The sequence below is a fragment of the Canis lupus genome, chromosome 1 (assembly GCF_048164855.1).
Source record: "Canis lupus baileyi chromosome 1, mCanLup2.hap1, whole genome shotgun sequence".
NCBI classification, from domain to species: Eukaryota; Metazoa; Chordata; class Mammalia; order Carnivora; family Canidae; genus Canis; species Canis lupus.
The window spans coordinates 98,004,274-98,026,287 of NC_132838.1; the positions used below are offsets into that span (position 1 = coordinate 98,004,274).

At 51.8% G+C, this 22,014-nt stretch overlaps 2 protein-coding genes across 5 annotated transcripts in view; one reads left to right on the forward strand and one right to left on the reverse strand.

Moving 5' to 3' along the window:
• Nucleotides 1-3,960: 3,960 nt before the first annotated feature.
• LOC140641520 (uncharacterized) lies at nt 3,961-6,871 on the reverse strand. Of its 4 annotated transcripts, none has more exons than XM_072841523.1 (2): nt 5,279-6,871; nt 3,961-5,176 (listed from the first exon to the last, which is right to left on the reverse strand). In XM_072841523.1, exon 1 carries the CDS (start codon nt 6,459-6,461, stop codon nt 5,667-5,669), a length of 795 nt encoding a protein of 264 aa, XP_072697624.1. In that variant the 5' UTR covers nt 6,462-6,871; the 3' UTR covers nt 3,961-5,176; nt 5,279-5,666. The 4 variants fall into 4 exon arrangements, with proteins under 4 accessions (XP_072697624.1, XP_072697639.1, XP_072697634.1 ...); XM_072841538.1 differs by having other exon boundaries at nt 3,961-4,769; nt 4,861-6,871; XM_072841533.1 differs by having other exon boundaries at nt 3,961-4,401; nt 4,542-6,871.
• Nucleotides 6,872-17,403: 10,532 nt separating this feature from the next.
• The window catches only part of SHC3 (SHC adaptor protein 3), a 108,908-nt gene continuing 104,297 nt past the window's right edge, over nt 17,404-22,014 (forward strand). The window contains exon 1 of the mRNA XM_072841507.1: nt 17,404-17,876. Within this exon, the coding sequence (XP_072697608.1) occupies nt 17,457-17,876 (420 nt within the window). The 5' untranslated portion in view covers nt 17,404-17,456. The remainder of the gene's footprint in view (nt 17,877-22,014) is intronic.

Below are 22,014 nucleotides of genomic sequence, written 5' to 3' on the forward strand. Positions count from 1 at the left end.
AGACATGCATTCAACCTACGAAGCAAAAAAAAAAAAAAAAAAAAAAAAAAAAAGCTAGGCTCTTCAGCTGAGAAGAAAATCCAAAGCACAAACCATGCAGGTTATTTGACATACAGAGAGGTTAATTCTTAACTGGAGGAAGATGGTACTCCGTGGAGAAATTAATTAGAGTGTTCACTATGGAAACACTATTTTAAAATCGATGCTGGCTGTTATGTTAACTTCGGAAGGCGATTTTCCAGGGACCTTGTGCCTGGGGAGGTGGTTGCAGGCTGAGCTGTGCTCAGGCTGGCTGGGGTCGGTTCCCCGCTCTGCCTGGGTTGACACTGAACCAGGAGTCCTGGTGCATCTCCACGCTCGTTTCTTGACTTGTAGTCTTCAACTATTCTGATGTAAAAATGTCCAGATTTCTAAGGCAGAGGACCTTAGAACCAATACATTGTATATTAAGATACTATATATTATATTAATTATATATTAAGACTTAACTATACATTAAGACTGTAGTGAGTAAAGCATGTAACAAGGTAATACTAGTGCCATTTACACTCTGTAAAGAAAATACAATTCGATCGAAATGCTCCACCATCTAGGGATCCTGGGTGTGGGTTTTTTTTGATCATTACATTAACCACAGCACAGCTAACTGGTGGCGGATCCGGAGCACCAGAGGTCAAGGGTGCCATGTCCACTGGCTTCTGGGAGTTTCAATGGGCTCTGTCATCAGAATACAAGCCACAGAACACAAAATAAGGAGACCCCCAATCTAGAAACCAAGGCTTAGGAGAGAGCCCCACAAATCAGATAGTGACAAACTTTCACTGGATTAATAAGATCCTGGGTTCCTTTTTCTTTGAAGACACTTTGGAAACGGATTGCATTGCTATGGACATTTTATAGAAAAAAATTATTTACACAGCACTACCTGCTGCAAACAAAGTGCTTCAGGCCACCTGTTCTTGCCCTGTGCTTACCAGCGACAAGACAAGAGAGGAATTAATATATGCATTTTTTTTATTATGGTACACTATACATGACACAAAATCTGTCATTTTAACCATTTTTAAGTATACAATTAAGTGGCAGTTAAGTATATCCACAATATTGTGTGTCCATCGTCACCAACTGTCTGTTTTCAGGACATTTTTATCATCCCACACATAACCTCCAACCCATTACAACTAAGTCCCACGCCCTCTTGCCCCAGTCCCCGCACCCATATTCTACTCTCTGAAGATGAGTCCTCTAGAGACCACATGTAGGTGGAGTTGTAGAATATTTATCGTTTTGTGACCGGCTTACATCACTGAGCCTAATGTCCTCAGGGTTCATCCATGTTGGAGCAGGTGCCAGAATGTCCTTCCTCTTTTCAGGCTGAATAATATTTCATTATACAGATGTGCCACATTTTCTTTATCCGCTCCTCCACTGAGGCACATGTGGGTGCTCCTATCCTCTGGCTATCGTGAGTAATGCTGCTATGAACATGGTCATGCAAACATCTGCTACAGTCCATGCTTTCAATTCTTTGGGGGTATACACCCAGCAGTGGAAGTGTAGGGTCACAATAGGAAATCCTGCTTAATTTGCAGGGGAACCACCTACTGATATCTCCCCAGACATGCAGGAGGTTTCCCACTTCTCCATCCTTACCAACCTTGTAATCTCCCTTTTAAAATATTTTTTTTTGTTGATAATGGCTGTCCTAACGGGTGTGAATTACTCTACTGGGTAATTGGAGCAGAGAACCAATCAGCACGGTGGCTTCACTCCTGGGACCACCGGTCACTTCTGCTGGGGACTGTGCGCCCTGCAGGAGAGGGAGTGCGGGGGGCTGATAGATGCTACTCTGAGGGTGCACATCACCTCTGGTCTCACCCTTGGCTCCTCAGGTGAGGCCTCCCCACCTTTTCTAAACACTGTGTGCTTTACTGATTTCATGAGACCCATGAGGAAAGCCAAACAGAATCAGTTGGTAATTCTGAGATGTTTACACCAAAATGATTCAGCCTTTTATTTATTTTTTAATTAATTTATTTGAGAAAGAAAGAGAGGAGCACAAGCAGGGGGTAGGGGCAGAGGGAGAGGGAGAAGCAGGCTCCCCGTTGAGCAGGGAGACCGACATGAGGCTGGATTCCAGGAATCTAGGCTCATGACCTGAGCTGAAGGCAGGTGCCCCAGTATGCCCCATTTTGTTTTATTTATTTTTTAGAAAATATTTTACTTTATTTTGAAAGACTTTGTTTATCTATTTGACAGAGAGAGAGTGCAGGAGCAGGGGGAGGAGCAGAGGGAGAGGGAGAAGCAGGATCCTCATTGAACAGGGAGCCCCATGTGTTCAACCCCAGGAGCCTGAGATCATGACTTGAGCCAAAGGCAGATGCTTAACCTACTGAGCCCCCCAGATGCCCCCAGTAAGCTCTCTTTTGCTAAAATTGCAGATCCTTTCCTTTGCTGGATACCCACTGTTTGGCTGTTATGAATAACGATGCTGTGAACATCTGTGAACGTACAGCTTCATTTTTCTGGGGCAGATTCTGGGGAGTGGGCTTGCTGGTGGGCGCAGAAGCTGTGAGTAACCTTGGGAGAAACCAGCCGGCTTCGGCTGCACCAGCGAGTGCTCTTGCCTGATTAATTTTCTGTCTGCCTGCATGCCCTCCGCCTCAGCGAGCAGTGGTGCCCCGCCCTGAGGATGACGGGCATGGGAGGCCCCGGGAGTGGCCCAAAGAGGAGCTGGGCAGGTGACTGGCTGAACTACCCGGACCGAGGGCCCCGAAACCAGCCACCTGCCGTGGCGGGCGCTCACTGTGCAGAAGGACGGTCATCGGAAATTTCATCCCATAGGCCATTAGCTTCCATCTCTGGAGACCTATTTTGCAGCCAGGTCCCCTTGGCAGGACCATGATGCCACAAAACTCCAAATCAGAGGTTTTAGGGAGCATGCTTTTTTTCCTGGTGGGGTTTCTGATTACGGCACTCAATCCACAAGCCTGCGGGCGAAGTGAGGTGGGCATGGAGCTCTGGAAGGCATGTTAGGAGAATGGCAGCTCCCCTTCCCTCTGCCTACTTCCCACGTGGCCCAGCAATGAGGGGCCCCTCCACCTGCTCCCTCCCTCCCTTTCTTGGTATCTTGTCTTCTTTCACACATGCAAACCTTATGCCTTTGAGGATATTTTTCACAGCAGAGCTGGAGCCTCTATGTTGTTTCTCCCATTTGTTTCAATCCCATTTCACGTTACAAGCACACCCTGCTCTTGCTGTGGAGGTTGCAGAGTTGCGACCTCTGACTGCACCTACCCTGCTGATCCCACCCCTTGGGCTCTGTCATGGGCTCCTACCTTGAGCTCTTGAGCCTGGAAGGGAAGTGGCCTCTGATCCCTGATCTGTGACCAGTAGCAGGCACACGCTTCAGTCCCTGCCCCCACATCTCCGCCTGGTGTATGTGTGGCTTCCAGGCTCTACCCCCGACCCCCAGCCCCAGGGTCAGTGAGCACCCAGATTCCTGGACAATCTTGCACAAGGAAGAGCTGTTAGGGCTTCTTAGACTCTAGCGTGGCTCAGATCCTTACCCTATGATCATGGTGATAATGATGATAGTAATTGTCGGGCTCAGGCTGAATTATGCAAGAAGGGTTTCCAGGGGAATATTAGCTGGTGAGGGAGAGGGGGATGTAGCCAGGGTCCCCAAAATTGTCACCTGGGTTTCTTCTCGGTCAGGGAACTTGCAGGCAAAACAAACCAGCTCTATGTGATGTGTCAAATTTGTTTTTTAAAAATTAGCTATTGTTGTATTAGAGTACAAATATTAAATGATAAAAATTTCTGAGAGTGCTACTTAACTCCATCTCAAAAGAGATCAATTATATTTTGCTTTTCAATGATACCCACTCAGGCAACAAGTTGCTTTGACTAGTAGCTCATGACTGCTGGGAATTCCACTCTAGAAGAAAATACCCTCTATTGCCAGCTGAACGTCTTTATCGATAAACTGCATATATTTTCAAATTATAGTGCGATATTTATACAGAGACTAAAATGTAAATCGTTCACTTGTAAGATTAATATATAAATAATATTTACCAAAACTGCTTTGAGAAATGTGGTTTAATGACTCAAATTCAGTAAAAGATTAGTCTCTTAAGAACATTTCTTTCACACTAATAGGAGAGAATCCAAACATTCTGTGAATAGAAAGTCCCACATTTCTTGGTGTGTCCTGGGGAGTCTAATATTCTATACTTAGGTCTGGAGAAGTGGTCCATGAAGGAGCTCATGGCTGAGCCTGGCACGTAAAGCTCGAGGAACCCCAGTGCAGGGAGGGGCTCCCTGCACCCAGTGGCTTCACTGATGGTCGGGTGGGGGTGGGGGTGGGCAAGGCCGCCTGGCAGCTGGGAGGCCCGCCTGGAGAGGGGGGTTCAGCGGTGCTCTGAGGCCCAGGCCCAGGCCCACCTGGAGAGGGGGGTTCAGCGGCGCTCTGAGGCCCAGGCCCAGGCCTGGAGAGGGGAGTTCAGCGGTGCTCTGAGGCCCAGGCCCAGGCCCACCTGGAGAGGGGGGTTCAGCGGTGCTCTGAGGCCCAGGCCCAGGCCTGGAGAGGGGAGTTCAGTGGTGCTCTGAGGCCCAGGCCCAGGCTCACCTGGAGAGGGGGGTTCAGCGGTGCTCTGAGGCCCAGGCCCAGGACTGGAGAGGGGAGTTCAGTGGTGCTCTGAGGCCCAGGCCCAGGCCTGGAGAGCGGAGTTCAACGGTGCTCTGAGGTCCAGGCCCAGGCCCACCTGGAGAGGGGGTTCAGTGGTCCTCTGAGGCCCAGGCCCAGGCCTGGAGAGGGGGGTTCAGCGGTGCTCTGAGGCCCAGGCCCAGGCCCACCTGGAGAGGGGGGTTCAGTGGTGCTCTGAGGCCCAGGCCCAGGCCTGGAGAGCGGAGTTCAGCGGTGCTCTGAGGCCCAAGCCCAGGCCTGGAGAGGGGGGTTCAGCGGTGCTCTGAGGCCCAGGCCCAGGCCCACCTGGAGAGGGGGGTTCAGTGGTCCTCTGAGGCCCAGGCCCAGGCCTGGAGAGGGGGGTTCAGTGGTGCTCTGAAGCCCAAGCCCAGGCCTGGAGAGGGGGGTTCAGCGGGGCTCTGAGGCCCAAGCCCAGGCCTGGAGAGGGGGGTTCAGCGGTGCTCTGAGGCCCAGGCCCAGGCCCACCTGGAGAGGGGTGTTCAGCGGTGCTCTGAGGCCCAGTCCCAGGCCCACCTGGAGGGTGGAGTTCAGCGGTGCTCTGAGGCCGAGGCCCAGTCCCAGGCCCACCTGGAGAGCGGAGTTCAGTGGTGCTCTGAGGCCCAGGCCCAGGCCTGGAGAGGGGGGTTCAGCGGTGCTCTGAGGCCCAAGCCCAGGCCTGGAGAGGGGGGTTCAGTGGTGCTCTGAGGCCCAGGCCCAGGCCCACCTGGAGAGGGGGGTTCAGCAGTGCTCTGAGGGCCAGCCCCAGGCCCACCTGGAGAGGGGGGTTCAGCAGTGCTCTGAGGCCCAGGCCCAGGCCCACCTGGAGAGGGGAGTTCAGCGGTGCTCTGAGGCCCAGGCCCAAGCCCTGGCCTGGAGAGGGGGGTTCAGCGGTGCTCTGAGGCCCAGGCCCAGGCCCACCCGGAGAGGGGTGTTCAGCGGTGCTCTGAGGCCCAGGCCCAGGCCGGGAGAGGGGGGTTCAGCGATGCTCTGACGCCCAGGCCCAGGCCCAGGCCTTGAGAGGGGGGTTCAGTGGTGCTCTGAGGCCCAGGCCCACTCCTGGGGAGGGACCACCGGGGCTCGGCTCTTGGTCTCCAAGCAGGTTAGGAGAAGCTCCCGGGGGTGTGGTGGCTCCCGTGACCTCTTGCAGGGACTTCACCACTTCTGGCACCCTTGCTGTCCCCGTCTCTGGCCGTGGGGGCCCGGCTCTGGCTCCGTTCAGGTCTCGAGCCACAGGAGTCAGCTCCTTCACCGTGGAGTCGGGCCGCACCTTGCTGTGAGCGGCCGCAGGGCCGGGAACCTTCACCGGCCCTTCCTCCCGCCGGGCGTTCTCCAGAGACTTCCCGACCAGCGCACACTCCTTCTTGGCCGCGTAAAGCTTGTCAACGAGTTGGCATTTCTCCTCGATCTGCTCAGCCCGAGTGTCCGCGAGCCACCTCTCGCGTCTTCTGTAAAGCCGACTTCTAAGGGCCCGGATGAGCCGGAGCGTCAAGAAGAGACCCGTCAAGACGCCGACGATGGGCAGACACGCCTCGGTCTCCGCCGGCGGCTGTGGAAGGGGAGCCGTGGACACAGGGCCCTGGGCAGCAGCGTCGCCACCACCTGGCCCAGCTGCCCGAGGAGCAGCCCCACGCCACGCTGCGGAGGACGGCGGCCCCTCCATGGCACCGCCCCACGCAGGGTCCGCCCGGTCACCGTGGGGCCCGCAGCCACCACACAGCCCACGGAACCCCCAACATTCCACCCGGAACCCAGCCGGCAACGGCTCGCTCATAGGTCAGTCACCTGGCGGGTGGTGGGAGGCGATCTACAAATAAAATGTGCCCCCCCGTTACTCTGGGATGGCCGTTCTTCCTCACCTCCTTGTCTATGTTTTTGTATCAATTTAAAATTAAAATATAGTGAAGATGCCAAACTTAAGTGTATGACTTGACAAATTTTTGAAATGTATCACCCCCTACATTTTCCAAAAACTCTTTCAATGTACAAACTATACTCGTCAACACAGAACGGAGCCCGCTAACATTTCAATTGGAGTGCGACCAGCCTGGGCACAGGCAGCCTGCTTTTTGTTTGTTTTTGTTTTTGTTTTTAGTGTTAGAGGTAGAGTTCAGTGACTCATCAGTTGTATATAACATCCAATGCTCATCACATCACATGCTCTCCTTACTGCCCATCACCCTGTTACTCCATCCCCCACCCACCTCCCCTCCAGCGACCCTGTTTGTTTCCTAGAGTTAAGAGTCTCTTATGATTTGCCTCCCTCTCAGTTCACTTTGTTTTATTTTTCTTTCCTTTCCCCTGTATTTGTCTGTTTTGTCTCTTAAACTCCACATGAGTGAAATCATACAATTGTCTTTCTCTGACCGACTTATTTCACTTAGCATTATACTCTCTACTTCTATTCAACATCATTGCAAAAGATTTCATCCTTTTTGATGGCTGAGTGATGTTCCACTGTAGGTATACACCACATCTTCTTTATCCATCCATCTGTTGATGGACACCTGGGCTCTTTCCATGATTTGGTTATTGAGGACATTGACTGGCAGCCTGTTTTAATGTCAATGAAATACCTCTAGTTTGCGTTGACTGAACATCCTGGTGAGGCAAATCACAATATGCACTTTGATAGCTATTTCTTGCTCAGAGTAATGTTTTTGAGATCCACATGTTTTTATTCAAATGAGCAGTTCATCTTGTTTTTTAAGGCTGAGTAATTTGTCCTTGTAAGAATATATCACAAGATATCCATTCTCTTAATAATGAACATTTGGGTTCATTCAAGTATTCTATATGAATGAAGATATTGTCAATACTTATGCTCATGTCTTTTTTTTTAATAAATCAATTTTTTTTTCATTTGCCCCAGGTGAAGAATATCTGGGGGTAGAAGTAGTGGTGGAAATATGCTAAATTCTCTTTTATTTTGAAACTGAGTACTTGAGGTATAACTTATGTCATCCATCCACGTCCTTAGTACACATTCTTTGATTCTTTTCTTTGTACAGAATTGTGTCTCAGTCACAATCTCATCTTGGGACAATTCTGCTGCCATGGAAAGATCCCTCCATCTTTCCAGCATTGGTTCCATTTGACACAGTCTGCCCATCTGTCTTTGAGATATATCCATCACTTCAATTCCAGAGCGACACACTCTGCTGTGTTTATAGTTGTGTGTTTCTATTGTTGTTGTTGTTGTTGTTGTGTGTACTCCTCTGGCCCCACTGGCCTTTCCTTCTATGTCTCCTATACTGGTTTCTGTTTTTCTCCCAATCCTTTCAGCATCAGTTTTCACCCAGGATTTAGTCATGGAACCACTTTCCTTCCTTAGCATCTCATCGCCTTTCTAATCTCATCGGTGTGGTGGCTTTAACATCAAACTGTCCTAACTTATATGATCATTCATCCTTTTCATACAGCCCAGACTCACACCCACCCAGCTGCCTCCACGGCATCTCCATGGAGCATCTGTTGTGCCAGAACCCAACTAGACGTCCCCTCGAACCTGTTGTCCCTCATTTCTCCCTTCCTGTGACACAGCTCCATCCTGACAGGGCAGCACTGAGGTCACCCAGGAGCTGCTCCTCACTCATTGGAGCTTCAGAAACTCTGGGTGGTGACACCAGCCCTCTGTGGGGTGACAAATCTATCAGAGGATTCTTGAGTCTGAGACCCCTGGATGGATGTAGTGTGGCCGCTGGTGGCTTTGCTTCTCAGCCTTGAGACCATGGAGGCCATCTGGGGTTCTAGCTGTCTTCATATCAATGTCCCTGTATCATCATTGAGTCTCCACATGAAGAAGTAATACACAGAATTCATATGCATAAATATTGAACCAACATAGGCTGTATGAGTAGTCAGTATATCTAATTATGTAATTGGATACAAATCTAATTTGTACAAAACATAAGACATAATGCATCCATGGTAAAGAGCAATAATACATATAATTAATATATAAATATACAAATATAGGCTATATATTTATCTGTAAATCATAATGCATATCTGCATGAAGGGAACAGTATCTATAATTAGCATAATCAATATTATACCAATATAGGTCATATATATTAATATATATGTTTACACATATATAATTATGTGTAAATCATAATGAATAATGTAGTAGATAATATGTAAATAATGACGTAACATAATGTAACTAATATCATACATAATTTATATATGCTAAAATATTTTTGAAAATGATTAAGAGGGTAAACGTTTGTAATATAGTCAAACCCATGCAGAGCTTGGCAGAAAAAAATCTAAATTAAAAATAGCCCAAACTGGGTGGCTCAATGAAGTATCTGCCTTAGGCTCAGGTCATAATCCCAGAGTCCTGGGATTGAGTCCCACATGGGGCTCCCTGGTCAGCAGAGGGATTGCTCTGCTCATCCCACTTGTGCTCTCGCTCTTAAATAAATAAATAAATAAAATCCTTAAAAAAATAGCCAAAACAATCATGTGAGCCCCAAAAGATGAGTCTGAGGTTCCAAGCGGAGCCTCTGAGAGAAAGGCATGAGCAAGCTCTGCTGAGGCTCAGGTACACAAGCTGACCACCGCCATCAAGGTCTGGGCATATCTCACCACTTAGGTTCAGAGCAAATCAGTCAATTGAAGGCAAAAGTTTGGCACTCTCTCCACCAACCTAGACCCAAAGCCTCGAGGAGCCATTTGCAAAACAGTAAAACCCAAAGCTGGCGCGGCTGCCATGAACCTGGTGTGCTCCTACTGATCGCTGCCGGCAGTGAAACCCCATAGGGAACCTCAAGGAAGCCACTTGGCAGACAAGAGCTGAGAAATCTGTATTCCTTTGTGGTTTCTACTGGGAAACCATTCAGTGAAACAAAAGAAGCCGGATGTCCAAAGGCTTCCATCATGGCACTGTTTACAACATTCATATACTAGAAACAATCAAAGTGTCCATGGATAGGGGAGCCTGAGGAAATGACATTTTCTCGACTCCACAGAACATTATTCAGCCATGAAATGCATTTGTGAAGATCATATGATAAAATGAGATGTCTCTAAAAATATCCTTTTGAGGAAGAGTGAGCACAAATTGGTTTCCATGTAAACCTTGACATGCATTTGGTCAAGGAATTGATGGGAATACAGAATCCACTAAAATTTTTCTGAATGAATTAATCCTTCAGGAAAAGCTACAATTTATTCTACAAGTGAAGTAAGGCTCTCACATATTTTAATCCAGCAACTGTCTCTGGCCCGCTGTGGCCTCCCAGACATTCCTTCGAGTGCTGGTCCTGGCCTGGCAGCTCTCTCCCTGTTTCTCCCACCCCCCAGCCTCGCCCCCCTGGACTCCTCTCTTTGAAGCAAGAACTGGTTTGCTTCCTGCAGAGTCTGTTCTCAGAGTGCACAAAAATCCTTCCCCTTCCTGCTCCATCTTCCCCACCCGGGCCAGCACATCCACAGCTTTCCCACAGTTTACTTCTTCCCCTCTCTGTGTGCACAGTAGATACCGGCCCCTCTTACCTCGGCAATAATAAAAACCCCTCATGCTAGCCCTGCCTGGCACTTGTGGTTTGCTGCCCGGTCACCATGGCAACGGTACAAGAAGGTGCTAGTTGTGTCTCGTTCTCCTTCCACAGAGGGGAACTGAGCAGGGGCGGGACTGGAATAAGGATTCCCCTGTCTCCTTGTGTGATTGTGCTTATAGGGTGCTGGGGTCAGGCTGGCTGTGCATGAATTCCTGCTTGGCCACCCACTAGCCGGGTCACCTTGTAAAGTCACTCAACCTCCCCTGGCTTCAGTGTCCTCCTCACCTGTCCAATGGGTACGACTTACAGGATGGGGTCATCGAGATTGGATGGGCCTACATATGGGGCTCTCAGCCCAAGGCCTGAACAGCAAGGAGCAGGGCAGTGGGATCACTGAGGATGCAGGTTGAGTGGCTCTCACCCCATTGCTCACATGGTTGTGGGCGGCTGGAGGGGCCTGGATGGAGGGACAACATCTGGGCCTTAGAAGTAAGGAAACAGCACTTGTGGAGAGGTGCTGACACCTCTTGTGGAGAGCTTTCGGGGAGCCAGCCCCGTGCAGGCCTGCCCCTGGGATAGGACTTGGGGAACTGTCCGTAGTGCTGAACTGTTGGGTTCAACCGTTTTGGCACCAGGTTTCCACTGTCAGGGGACCTGTTACAGAGTCATCTCATCCCACGAACCTTCCTACACTCAGAATTTGAGAGTGCACACCTTAGGATCCCTGCAGAGAGCACATCTGCCACCTCAGGCTCCCCCGCCCCCCAGGCCTGGTGCCCAACCCCTCTACTAGTTCTACGTGTGGCTCGTGTTTTTTCCCATCTGAATGTCCCCTGCTCTCATTCTGTCTCTCCCGGGTGTCCAGCTATCCACCTCTTCCCACGCTGTCGTCAGCAATAAACTTCTGTTCCCAGCCTCCTCACAGGATGGCCCCAACCTCTGGCTTTCGTGAAGTTGAACCCACCCCTTCCCCGCCCTCTGTTGTGGTTGCTCCCTTTCCCCACCTATGCCTAAGGGGCATCTCCATGGACCTCCTGCTCCCATCCACTTCCCTGGGATGTGCATCCCCAAGAATCCAGGCTGCCACCTCCCCAGGTCCTCAAGACCACTGGGCCTGCATGTGGTCCTCCTACAGTGGCCATTTCCATCTCTGTCCTTCCTTGCTCCAGCCTATTGCCTGCCTGTTAGCCTGCCTTCCTCTTGCCCTCCCTCCCCCACCTGCACCTTTGATGAGTCTCCATCTAATGATTCACTTTCTTCCCAGTTCATATGCAGCAGATGGACACAGAGAAAAGCAGCCCTGTGCACTGAGGGATGCCACAGAGTCATGGGCAGGGGGCACATATGCCTGCAGCAACCTTCCTGTTCCTCGTGGTTGGCAGCGTCCCCTGTTCCCCTCGGCAGGCATTAACCATTCCGCCTCAACTCAAATTCCTTATTGAAATGGACCCTTCTCACTTTTTAAGTACAAACTTCGCTTTCATGTTGCAGAGAAAATCAGGTGTAACATCCAAATCAAGCATAACTCTGGCCCAGCTCCTCTTGCCCTGCCCAGCTCGCCCTCCATCACTCATCACTGCCAGGCTCCTGCACCTCTGGCTTCCCATGAGTTTGGCCAATAGAGGGCACCTACAGGAGATGGGAGAGCAGGAGACAGGGACAGGGCATTTCTTCCCCGCTCCCTCCCGTCACTGGTTCTGCCTTTCCATCGGCTCTCCCTGGCAGTCCCTCCTCCAAAATTCCAGCTGGAATTGCACTGGCTCCAGAGACTGGATTGTCCTCCATCAGCCTCAAAGGTGGGAATGGCTTCTGTAAGAACTCTTAGTGAGATAGTAAGGTAGAAGTCAGGAAACCCCGGTGTGCCACCGTCCTTGGGACTCCCTCAACCCCGTCTCTGGAAAGGTCTGTCTACCCAGATCTCGTCCTTAGGATACCTGTCTCCTACTCAACCCCAATGATCGATGATCAGCTCTCCAGTTCCTCTGTCTCTACCTGCCCCAGGGTGACAGTTCTGCCCTCCCTCCTGCCCTCCCCCTTCCCTGGGTCTCCACCTCTCCCATCCTGCTCTCCCCCCGAATGCACCCCTCTTTCTTCTTTCACCCACTCTACATTCGCTGCTGTGCCTCAAGCCATGGCCTCAGATCTTCCCTTGCATTTCACTCCACCTTCTGGAAAGCATTTTATTTTTATCCATTTCCTCATCTTTTATGTGGTTGGCACCATTCTGTGACCTAAGCAGTTTCCCCTCTGCTCTCCTTGTTGAAGTGTCATGGTTCTCAGTACATACCTGACTCAAGCTCTCTGAATTGGGTGAGGTTGTGGCCATAAACGTGGATTTGAAGTCAGGCAGACCGGCCGGTTCCTAACCCTGTGTGGCCCTGGCATACATCATAAACCCTCTGATTCCCGGTTTCTCTGTGTGCAGAATGGGATGTAAATGCTACCTCACAGGCCACGGAAGCTGACGGGCATAACAGGTTACACGGCTCGGCATGGGATGCTCTACGGAATTACAATTGCTGCTAGTGCTCTTGTTCATATGTTGAAACCTAGGCCCCAATGTGATGGTGTGAGGAAGCGAGACCTTTGGGAGGTGAGTAGGTCCTGAGGGCCCTCCCAGGTATGGGATTAGTACCCTTATAAGAGGACTCCCCAGAGCCTACTTGCCCATCAGCCACCTCTGAGGACACCTGAGAAGACAGCCGCCAAGAAACCAGGAGGGGCTTTCTCCAGACACCAGTCTGCTGGAGCCTTGGTCTTGGACTCCCATCCTCCAGAACTGGGAAGAATAAATGTTTATTGTTAAAGTTGCCTGGTCTATACATTTTGTGATAGCAGCCGAACTAAGACACTGGGTGTCCATCCAACCAGGCTTCCCCAGGTGCCTCCAACTCCTGGTAATTTTTTCTCAGCTCCCATCCTGGAAGCCTGGCATGTCCTTGGGATCCTTCCTTGTCCCTCTTCTTCCCTGAGTGTTCACCCATCATCAAAGAGTGCAATGTCCCCTGCATACCAATAATCTTCAACTTCCACTCCTAAGCACGGGGCAGCTCTCTGTGGATGCATCCAGAACCCAGCCCTCACCTTCCTCCACCTGTGCTCTGCATCCCGATGGATGAGACTTGATCAACCTCACTGTCCCAGTCAGAAGCGTGGCCTTTGCTCTGCATCTTGTTCCCTGTGTGGACTCCTCCAGAGCATCTTCCTCCCTGCCTCTGGGGGCGGGTGGTCTCTACGGCTCACCCCTTCAGGAGCTCAGCTACAGGGGTGCTTGGCTGAGGATGCTGAGTGAGGATGAAGGAGGATGAGTGAGGATGAGTGAGGATGAGTGAGGATGGAGGGAGCCAGGAGGGAGCTCTGCAGGGCCACCTCTCCCTCTGCTCCATCCTGTGGCCTTCCCTGCTTACCACGGAAAAGCTGGCATCCAAATTCTATGTCAGCCCTGCCTCCAGACAAGCCAAGCTGCTCACCTGCCCTCACCCAACCTCGACATGCAGATTGTTTAACCTTCTCACTGTATCTGGAGCCCGTCCCCTCCTGTCCAGCCTACCACCGCTGCCTTCCTTCAAGATCCCATCATGTTTTGCTTGTACTGATATCTGCTATCCTTTCAACTCCCCAGAGCACCCCACATTACTGTTCGAGGCGTCCACATAAAATACAAACCTGACCGCACTGCACGGTCTCATTCCCCGGGCATTGAGAGGGAGACATGGGTTATTCCTACACCCTCCAGGTCCGGCCATCTTAGCAGCCTGGCCTTCCAACATTGCCCCAACCCAGCCTCCTACACAGGGTTCTGGAAACGCTGAGTCGTGCAGGCCTTGGGCTGCTCCCCACACAGCCTCTCTTGCTGAAGTGTCTGTTCACCTCCATGTACCTGGAAGATCCCAGAAACCCCTCAGAATTCAGCTTCCCAGTCACCCTCACTGAGGTCACCCCTGACATCCCACTGCCAAGCTCAGCAGGCTCCCTTCTGCAGGGGTTTTATGTCCTACTCATATTTAAATTGTTGCATAGCATACTGGGTTATGATGTGAATGTCAGATTATCTGCCTCTGGGGGTAGAATGAAACCTTCCCACCGTCCCCAGGGCTCAGCTCATGACCCAGAGCAGCCTCTGGAAGCAGGAAGAGATAGGGAGAGATGTTGTCCCCTAGAAACTCCAGAAGGAACGCACTGCCACCAGCCCTTGACTCCATCCCTGGCGATCTACGTCAGACTTCTGCCTGCAGCACTGGCGGGTAATACAGCTGGGGCATTTTAAACCACTGATCTGGTGATGATGACATCAATGGAAAACCAATACACTTTTAAATTAATAGGTTTAAAAAGAGAAACCACAATATTCTGCAAAGGCTACTGTCGACTACGACCCCAGGCATCCTGAAGGCTGATTGTATAGTGGCTTCCTTCCCTCTTTCCTTCTGTGCCACCGGACTGTGAACACTTTGTGTGTCCTCCGTCTCCCCACGCTTTCAGCCTGACAGTGCCTAAAACATGCAGGACCGGCCGGGTGAGGGCCCTGGACACAGCAGGGCTTGGGTTTCCGGCTGGGTTTGCAGCTTCTTTCTTGTTGCCCCTTGCTGTCATCTTCCCACAAAATGAGGGCTTAGCTTTCTATTGCGTCCCTGGAATATTAACTACTCTCTTTGATGGCAGATCTTCTCACATGCAGTAAATTTCTATTACTATGATTATTTTAAAATAGCCAATTTTCCTCCACTTGGCTCATCATAATAAAATGAATAAAAATCTCCTGTTGGCTAAAGGGTTAACTGGGTAGCTTTGGATTTTTTCCCCCTCCTCCTTGGAGACTCAGAACGTGCACGCATGTTCGATGATCCTTTCACAAAAAGAATCAAGGGCGAGATGCCTAAGGTTTGAATGTGCGTTTGCTGTACATTCATGATAAATGCTGAACCGAATGGCACATTCATGGTTGCTTCTTGCTTGTAAATGAACTGCTGAATGAAAGTTTTGGGGGCACAGCTCACCTCCGACAGAGGCAGTCCTGGTCACCCTGGGAGCTGACCAATGGTTCTTGAATTTTCTTGAGAAACTAGTTTTTCCGCTCTCCATGACAATGGTGCCTTCCTCCATGCATTTTGTAATCAGGCTGGCTTTTTTTTTTTTTTTTTCCCACACTGCCGTTGGAATAAAGATCCCGCCTTTGATTGAAATGGAATCTTCCACTATTGAGCAAGCCTTTTTCAATGAGTCATCGGGGCGGCTGCTCATTGGCTGAGGCCGCCAGAGCCAGGGGATTGCCTGGCACCGGCTGCAGGGCCCGGCTTCATTCACAGAATCGCTGGCTCGCTGCTAGCCCTTCCATTCACACAAACAGCCTCTCATTCACATTTTGCTGTTTTTGTCTGCTTCTAATGAAGAGCGGGGTTTGGGAATGATAGGGCATTTTTTTGGCTTCAGATTTGGGGGGGGCTCTGCTAACTAACCATCACCATCGTCGATGGGGTGTGCACTTGCTGTTGCTAAGCGAGCAAGGGGAAAGGCAGGAATGAGAGCCTGCGGCTGCTCCGCCAGGCCTGAGCCCAGGGAGGGGAGCGGCTGCGGCCCTGCGCCCCTGCATCCCGGCGGGCGGGCCTTACCTGCCTGCCGGGAGCCGCCCTCCCTTCACCTGGTCCATAGAGCTCCGAGGGGCTGGGTGCCTCGTGTGGCACACGCCTAGCCGTGGGTGTGGGAAGGCAGGGTGCTAGAGGTAAATTCATCTGCTTGCGCAGAGTTGCCTGGCAATTCGCACAGGGAGGTTTGTCTGTGTCAGGTGGGATATCTCCACGCGGGGCGAGACCCGCGGAGCCTGGGGCGTCAGGGCTAAGGGGGCTCGAGTCTCTGTGGACCTTCTGGGGGCCGCCAACGCCCCGTTCTCCTAACTGAGAGGAAGGAGGCCTGCGCCTGTCCCTTGCAGCCGAGTCTGACTCCTGAAACGGATTTGCTGTGTAACCAGAGCAGCTGCATTTTTTTTTTCTTCCTTAATGCAGGGCAGCAAAGCAGCAACAGAAGGGACATTGAAATGTATTTGTAGCGTTTGGTAGGCATCTTTCCAGACCTTGAGCACATTCATTTGGGATAAAGCCTCAAGCCCAGCCCCCTTTTTGGAATGGATTTCTGGAGCCGGCTGCCATTCCTCAGAGAAGTCCTCTTCTTTTTTGGAAGTAGGTTTTCAACCTAACCCCAACTGAGAAAGGCTGTTGTCCTTAGCAGGGAACACATCCTCACTGGCTCTGTGCAGATCTTTCTGTCTTTCTTTTTCCTTTTTCTTCCTTCCTTCCTTCCTTCCTTTTTTTTTTTTTTTTTTTTTTCCCGGAGGAACTGCATTGCCACAAAGACACTTGTCATGGCTGCTCTGTTGACTTGAAAAGAGAAAAGAAAAACCCAGGAGACTGGTATTTTATGTTCACCTGGGAGTAAATACTCTTTTCTTTGCTGGTTTTGTTTTCCTTTGTGGGTTTTTTTGTTTTTAATTTTTAATTTTTGGCTATTTACCAATTTCAGCTGCTTTCCAAATCCGGATTCATGAGGATCCGCGGAAGATCTTATTCTTAAAATGCCTTCGTCACATTTTAAGGCACGGCTGTCAGACACCTAGGGGCTCCCGGGAGGGCTGAAGCGGGGGACGGGAAGCCCCAGCGCCGAAGAGGGGGTTGCAGAAAGTTCGTCTGACCGTCCGAAGGGCCTGGACTCACCTGTGTCTCAGCGCTGAGTCGGGGGATGGGGAGGCGCGGAGCCAGAGGTTGGAAGGAAATGTCTGGGAAGGTAGAAAAGGCAGTTTGAGAATTGATTGGCTCTAGTGTGCTGTCCGTGGGTGTCGGTATTTTCCCCCTCTTTTCTCCTCTTTCTTTTTCTTTCTCTCTTTCTTTCCTCCGCGCGCGTGTGTGTGAGTGTGCGAGTGTGCGCTACAGGAAGTGCTCCGCAGTGCTCCCGGGCCTTTGTTGAGAAGGGTCTCCTCGGAGTGAGTCACGCTCGCGCAGCGCGCAGCCCGCAGCCCGCAGCCCGCGGCCGGGCGCTCCCCTTCGGAGGCGATGCCCGGAGCGGCGCCCGCGAGCCACCCTCGGCGGAGCGCGGGGCCGGGGCTGCGCGGCCGGGGCTGCGCGGGCCGCTAGCGGGCAGGCGGCGCGGCGGAGCCCGGTCCCGCGGAGCCCCGCCGCGGCCCCCGCCGCCCCCGCCGGCCGCCCCCCGCCGTGCCCCGGGGCCGCGCTCGCCCCTGCAGCGCCCGCGCGGATGCGGCCGGCCCACGGAGGGGCATGCTTCCACGCACCAAGTACAACCGCTTCAGGAATGACTCGGTGACATCGGTCGACGACCTTCTGCACAACCTGTCGGTGAGCGGCGGCGGCAAGGTCTCGGCGGCGCGCGCGGCCCCGGCGGCGGCCCCCTACCTGGTGTCCGGAGACGATGGGCCGGGCAGCCTGGGCCACCTGCTCCACAAGGTGTCCCACCTGAAACTCTCCAGCTCGGGCCTCCGCGGGCGCTCGGCGGCCAGGGCGCGGGCGGGCGCGCGGCTCTCGGGCAGCTGCAGCGCGCCCAGCCTGGCCGCCCCGGACGGCCCCGGCGCCCCGGCCATGCGCGCCGCCAGGAAGGGCCGGCCCGGCGACCCGCCGCCGCCGCGCGCCCCGCACGCCAGCGACCAGGTGCTGGGGGCCGGAGTCACCTACGTCGTCAAGGTGGGTGCGGGCGCGGGCGCGGGCGCGGGCCGGGAGGGGCGCGGGCCGGGAGGGGCGCCGCGGAGGCCGGGGGCGCACGGCGGGGAGGCTGACGCCCGGGGGCCCGCGCTCCGGCCTGGCCTGCCTTCTGGGCTGCTCCGCTCCGGCCGCGCGCGGGGCCGGGGCCGGGGGTGGGGTGGGGGCGGGGGGTCCCTCTGGGCACCGGCCCCTGTCCCCGGGAAGTGGGCATCAGGCCGATGCCGGGAACACGCTGGGGAGAGCCGGACAGCCCTGCCCCGACAGATGCCGGCAGTGCCACTACTTCTGCCGTGTCTGCCCCAAGAGGCAGGGTGGGCGGTTTCGGTTCCGCAGCTCCCAGCAGGTGCAGGCCAAATGCTGGCTTGCTTTATGTAAGTGGGGGGGCACTTTCTTACCCAGCAAGGTTTTCGTGGGCGCCTGCCTTTCCTTCCATACCTAAGGCTTTGGGTTCAGGCAATCACAGCAGAATTGGGGACTGTTTTTCCCTGAGGCTGTAGCCTTCCATTTAAATGGGCTAAAAGGGGCTGAATATGGGCCCCGGAGCTGCCGGCTGCAAAGCAGATTTTTTTTCCTCCAACACAAAGAATTATACAATCGTGCCCAATAGGGTCCATACGATTCCTCCCTTATACAAATATTTTGTGGTGTTTCAAGAGCCAGGACCCAGCACCCATCCACCGGCCTTCCACATGCTCCTGTCCTGCCTGTTGGACAGAGGTGGGCTGTCGCTGCGCCTTGCTGCCGGGCAGATGTCCGCCTGACAGGGGGAAGGGGTGGAAGCTGCATGATTTGTCAGGTCTCTCCAAGGCATGGCTATTTGTTTAAAAAGAAATGAGACACACACACACACACACACTATCTCCACAAATGTTGTTCAAACACTCCGAGAAGCCTGCAGGACGTCTAGCCTCCACATATCGGCTACAGACTCAGGTTAGAAATTCAGCAGACACATCCCCAGGTAAAATGTTGTATCTTGGCAGTTTGGGCACCAAAATATTCAAGGAAGCACTTAACTGTGGATTATCTTGAACTGTCTAAACACTCCTGACAAAGGGATGTGATCCTTCGTGTTAAAAATGGGGCCTCTCATCCTTCGGAGGTTGTTTTCTCATGGGTTCTTCATCTCACCTTCTGAAAATGGATTAATTTATTTTACAGAAGGGATGCAGCTCAGCATAAAATATGCACGTCTGCCTGAGTTTATTATAGAAGAAAGTGAATATTCTTCCTGTAGTCTGTCTTTACATTATATAACCAGGAGCCAAACCAGAAAGAATTAAAAAAAAAACAAAAAAAAACCACAAAACCAAACCAAACCAAAAAAACCTTGACAACTTTGAGGTGAAACTGTGACACTGGAGTGTATTACTTATAGTGTGCTAATATAATTGCTATCTCAAAAAAAAAAAAAAAACCAACCAGAAAAAGAGCCTACGTTTAAAATAGACTTTGGCAAAGCTCTCTATGCCTGTCATGTTGAGCATAGGAGGTAGTTTTCAAATGGAGGGAGAATTCTCAAACTTATGCCTTTAAAGTTTTTCTTAAAAAAAAAAAAATCATTCCCTTGGCTTAGAGCTTTGCTCTTGCTTTCTGAAGAAGGCAGACATGCAGTTCGAAAGGTCAGTTGTGATTGAATTCGGACGAGCATAGCCAAGCAGGCCAGCGCTGTGGGCCATCCCGCTGATGTGAGGTTCTGAACCGCAGGAGCAGCAGAGCTCAGCCGGGTGGAAGCTGGGGGTCCCCGAGCCTCTGGGTTTGGGGGCCACTTAACTGGGTCTCAGATGAATGGTGGCAGCACGTTAGGGGCACATAGCAAGCCTGGCTAGTGCTGGGTGCCGTGGCCTGGTTCACGCTCGGTCATGTGAACACAAGCTCAGGTGTCCCTGGAGAAGTTTGGAAGCACACAACCAGGGGAGATCAGATGCTATAGACCGTGTCTTGTGCCCACGCTCCATTCACGTCATCACGTGGCCCTCTGTTGGTGCACATTTCCCCGTGGCCCGTGTGGAGTTGAACATCACGGGCTCATTTTCTTGAAAAATCACATCTAAAACAAAAACAAGGAAAAACCAAACAAAACCAAAAAACAAACCCTCTTGCACTGATCTGAGAATAGTTTTATCAGTATCTTGGTTTTAAAGGTCTCTGGTAGAGAGAAAGAGAGAGAGAGAGGATATGTTGATTACATGACTGTACCTCAGTTGTCAATCTACAGGCTCAGGGTTGGGGGAAGAACTCATTATTCTCTTGGATTTAAATTTATTTGTAAGTTGAGGAACCTCCACCTCCCACCCCAATGTTTTCCTATTTCCTGGAAACTTCATATGCTCTATGATTATCGGTTATCCCCCTCGTAGCAGTACCTGCTAGGGCACTATACAAGATTTGTTATTCAAAAATATTTCAATGCCATCTGCTTACATGGGAGTGGAAACTGTGAAGTGCAGGAGTCTGGTGAGGTTTGCTCACCTAGGAGACCTCAGACTCTGCGAACAGCAGGTTGTAATCCTAATTAATGAAGGATATGAAATTTGAAGACGGAGAAGGCTCCTGAGCAACAGGAGGATTCAGAGCTCAGTGTGTCTAATTTGTCCTGGGTGCTGTCAGCGAGGCTGCTGCTGCCACAGCACCAGAGTTTGGGGCTCCCCCCACGCGGCTTCCAGGTCTGCAATGGTCTGGATGTCCAGACCCTCCAAGGGTCGCAGGGTTCTTATCTCTCTGAGTCAAAGAGTGAATCCCGCAGACACCAAAGGGTGAAGTGAACGTTTAAGTGCAGGTGAGAACAGAAAGGAGCGAAAGTGAGCGGAGTCCCGAATGGGTGGCCCCAGAGGGCTTTTAGGGACAGTCTTTTATAGAACACTGACCAAGGAACTTAAATCTTCTTGAGGTCACTACTGATTACTTCTCTGTTGGAGTTTGGGTAGGTGCAGTGGTCAGTTTGTAGTTTTCATGAGAATAACTCGTCTATGACGTTTAGGACAAAGGAGGGGGTCTCCTTATGTTCTTTCGGCTCTGGTTTTGCACGCACCTCTGCATTTCTCCACATCGGGGATCTCTCAGAGCCCGGTCCCGAGCCCCCTACCCAGCCCCGCCTGCCCCTTACTCATGGGGCCTGCCTGACCGCAGAGAATGATGAATATTCTCATGATGATTCCATCTCAAAACCACATTTGGACATGGAAGGCCCATCGAAATTGTATTGATTATGCAGCTGCCCACCTTGAAATTCTCTTCCTGAAAGTCCAAGCCGGCTGCACCCGAGTGCCCGTGGAGGCCGCCACCAGTCCTCAGTGGGGCCTGAGCGCCATGTGGGGGTGCTCCATGCACAGGCCTGCAGAGGGGGTGGCTTGGGAAGGAGAGACAGGTATGGATGGGTCGGGGGTCTGTTCATAGGAGAGCCGCTGGCCGAGGTAGGAGAGCCGTCTGCAGACCGGCAGGCCCTTGAAATTTCAGCCCTGACCACCCGCCCCCCCAGGCCACGCCATAGGTGGAGATACTGGGCGCCGCTGGCCCCCCAGGTCCCCAGAAGAAGGGCTCTGCCTTATAGCATGTGACACCGGCAAAGAGGTGACCACATTTAGGATCCGCCCCCAGGGCCCATGGCAAGAACAAGGAGCCTAGCCGAGCTGGGAGCAGCGCCCTCAGATGCTCACTGCTCACCCTCATGCTCACTGCTCACCCTCTGCGCACAGATTGCCGGCCGCTCTTGCCCACAGGCTGGGGGCTCTAACTGTCGGAGAGCTACGGACTTTTCACCTCAGATGCCGACTGTTCTTTTGGAACGAGGCCTTGTGTTTACAAGAATTCTTTTTAAGACTATTTTGTTCCTCCCATTTGTGAATCTGGTGATATTTAGGGTGGTATAAATTATTCGCTTTATTTATAAATGTTCTATTGTTCCTGATAGATGGTCTTTATACACTGCACTTACTGTAACACTTATTCAAAATTGGTATTTTTTTCCACTTGCCTCAGTGTCTGTAAACATACCCTAAATCATCTGTATCTTAGCACTGTGCTCCTGTGATACCGTGAGCAAAGGTCATCGCAAACTTATCTCAAGTATAGCCAGGATACATTATCATGGTGGGATTTTCTTTTTTAAAGATTTTATTTA

Coding starts and splice junctions, on each gene's coding strand:
- LOC140641520 (XM_072841523.1), bottom strand. CDS start 6,461: ATGAGCGAGCCGTTGCCGGCTGGGTTCCGGGTGGAATGTTGGGGGTTC.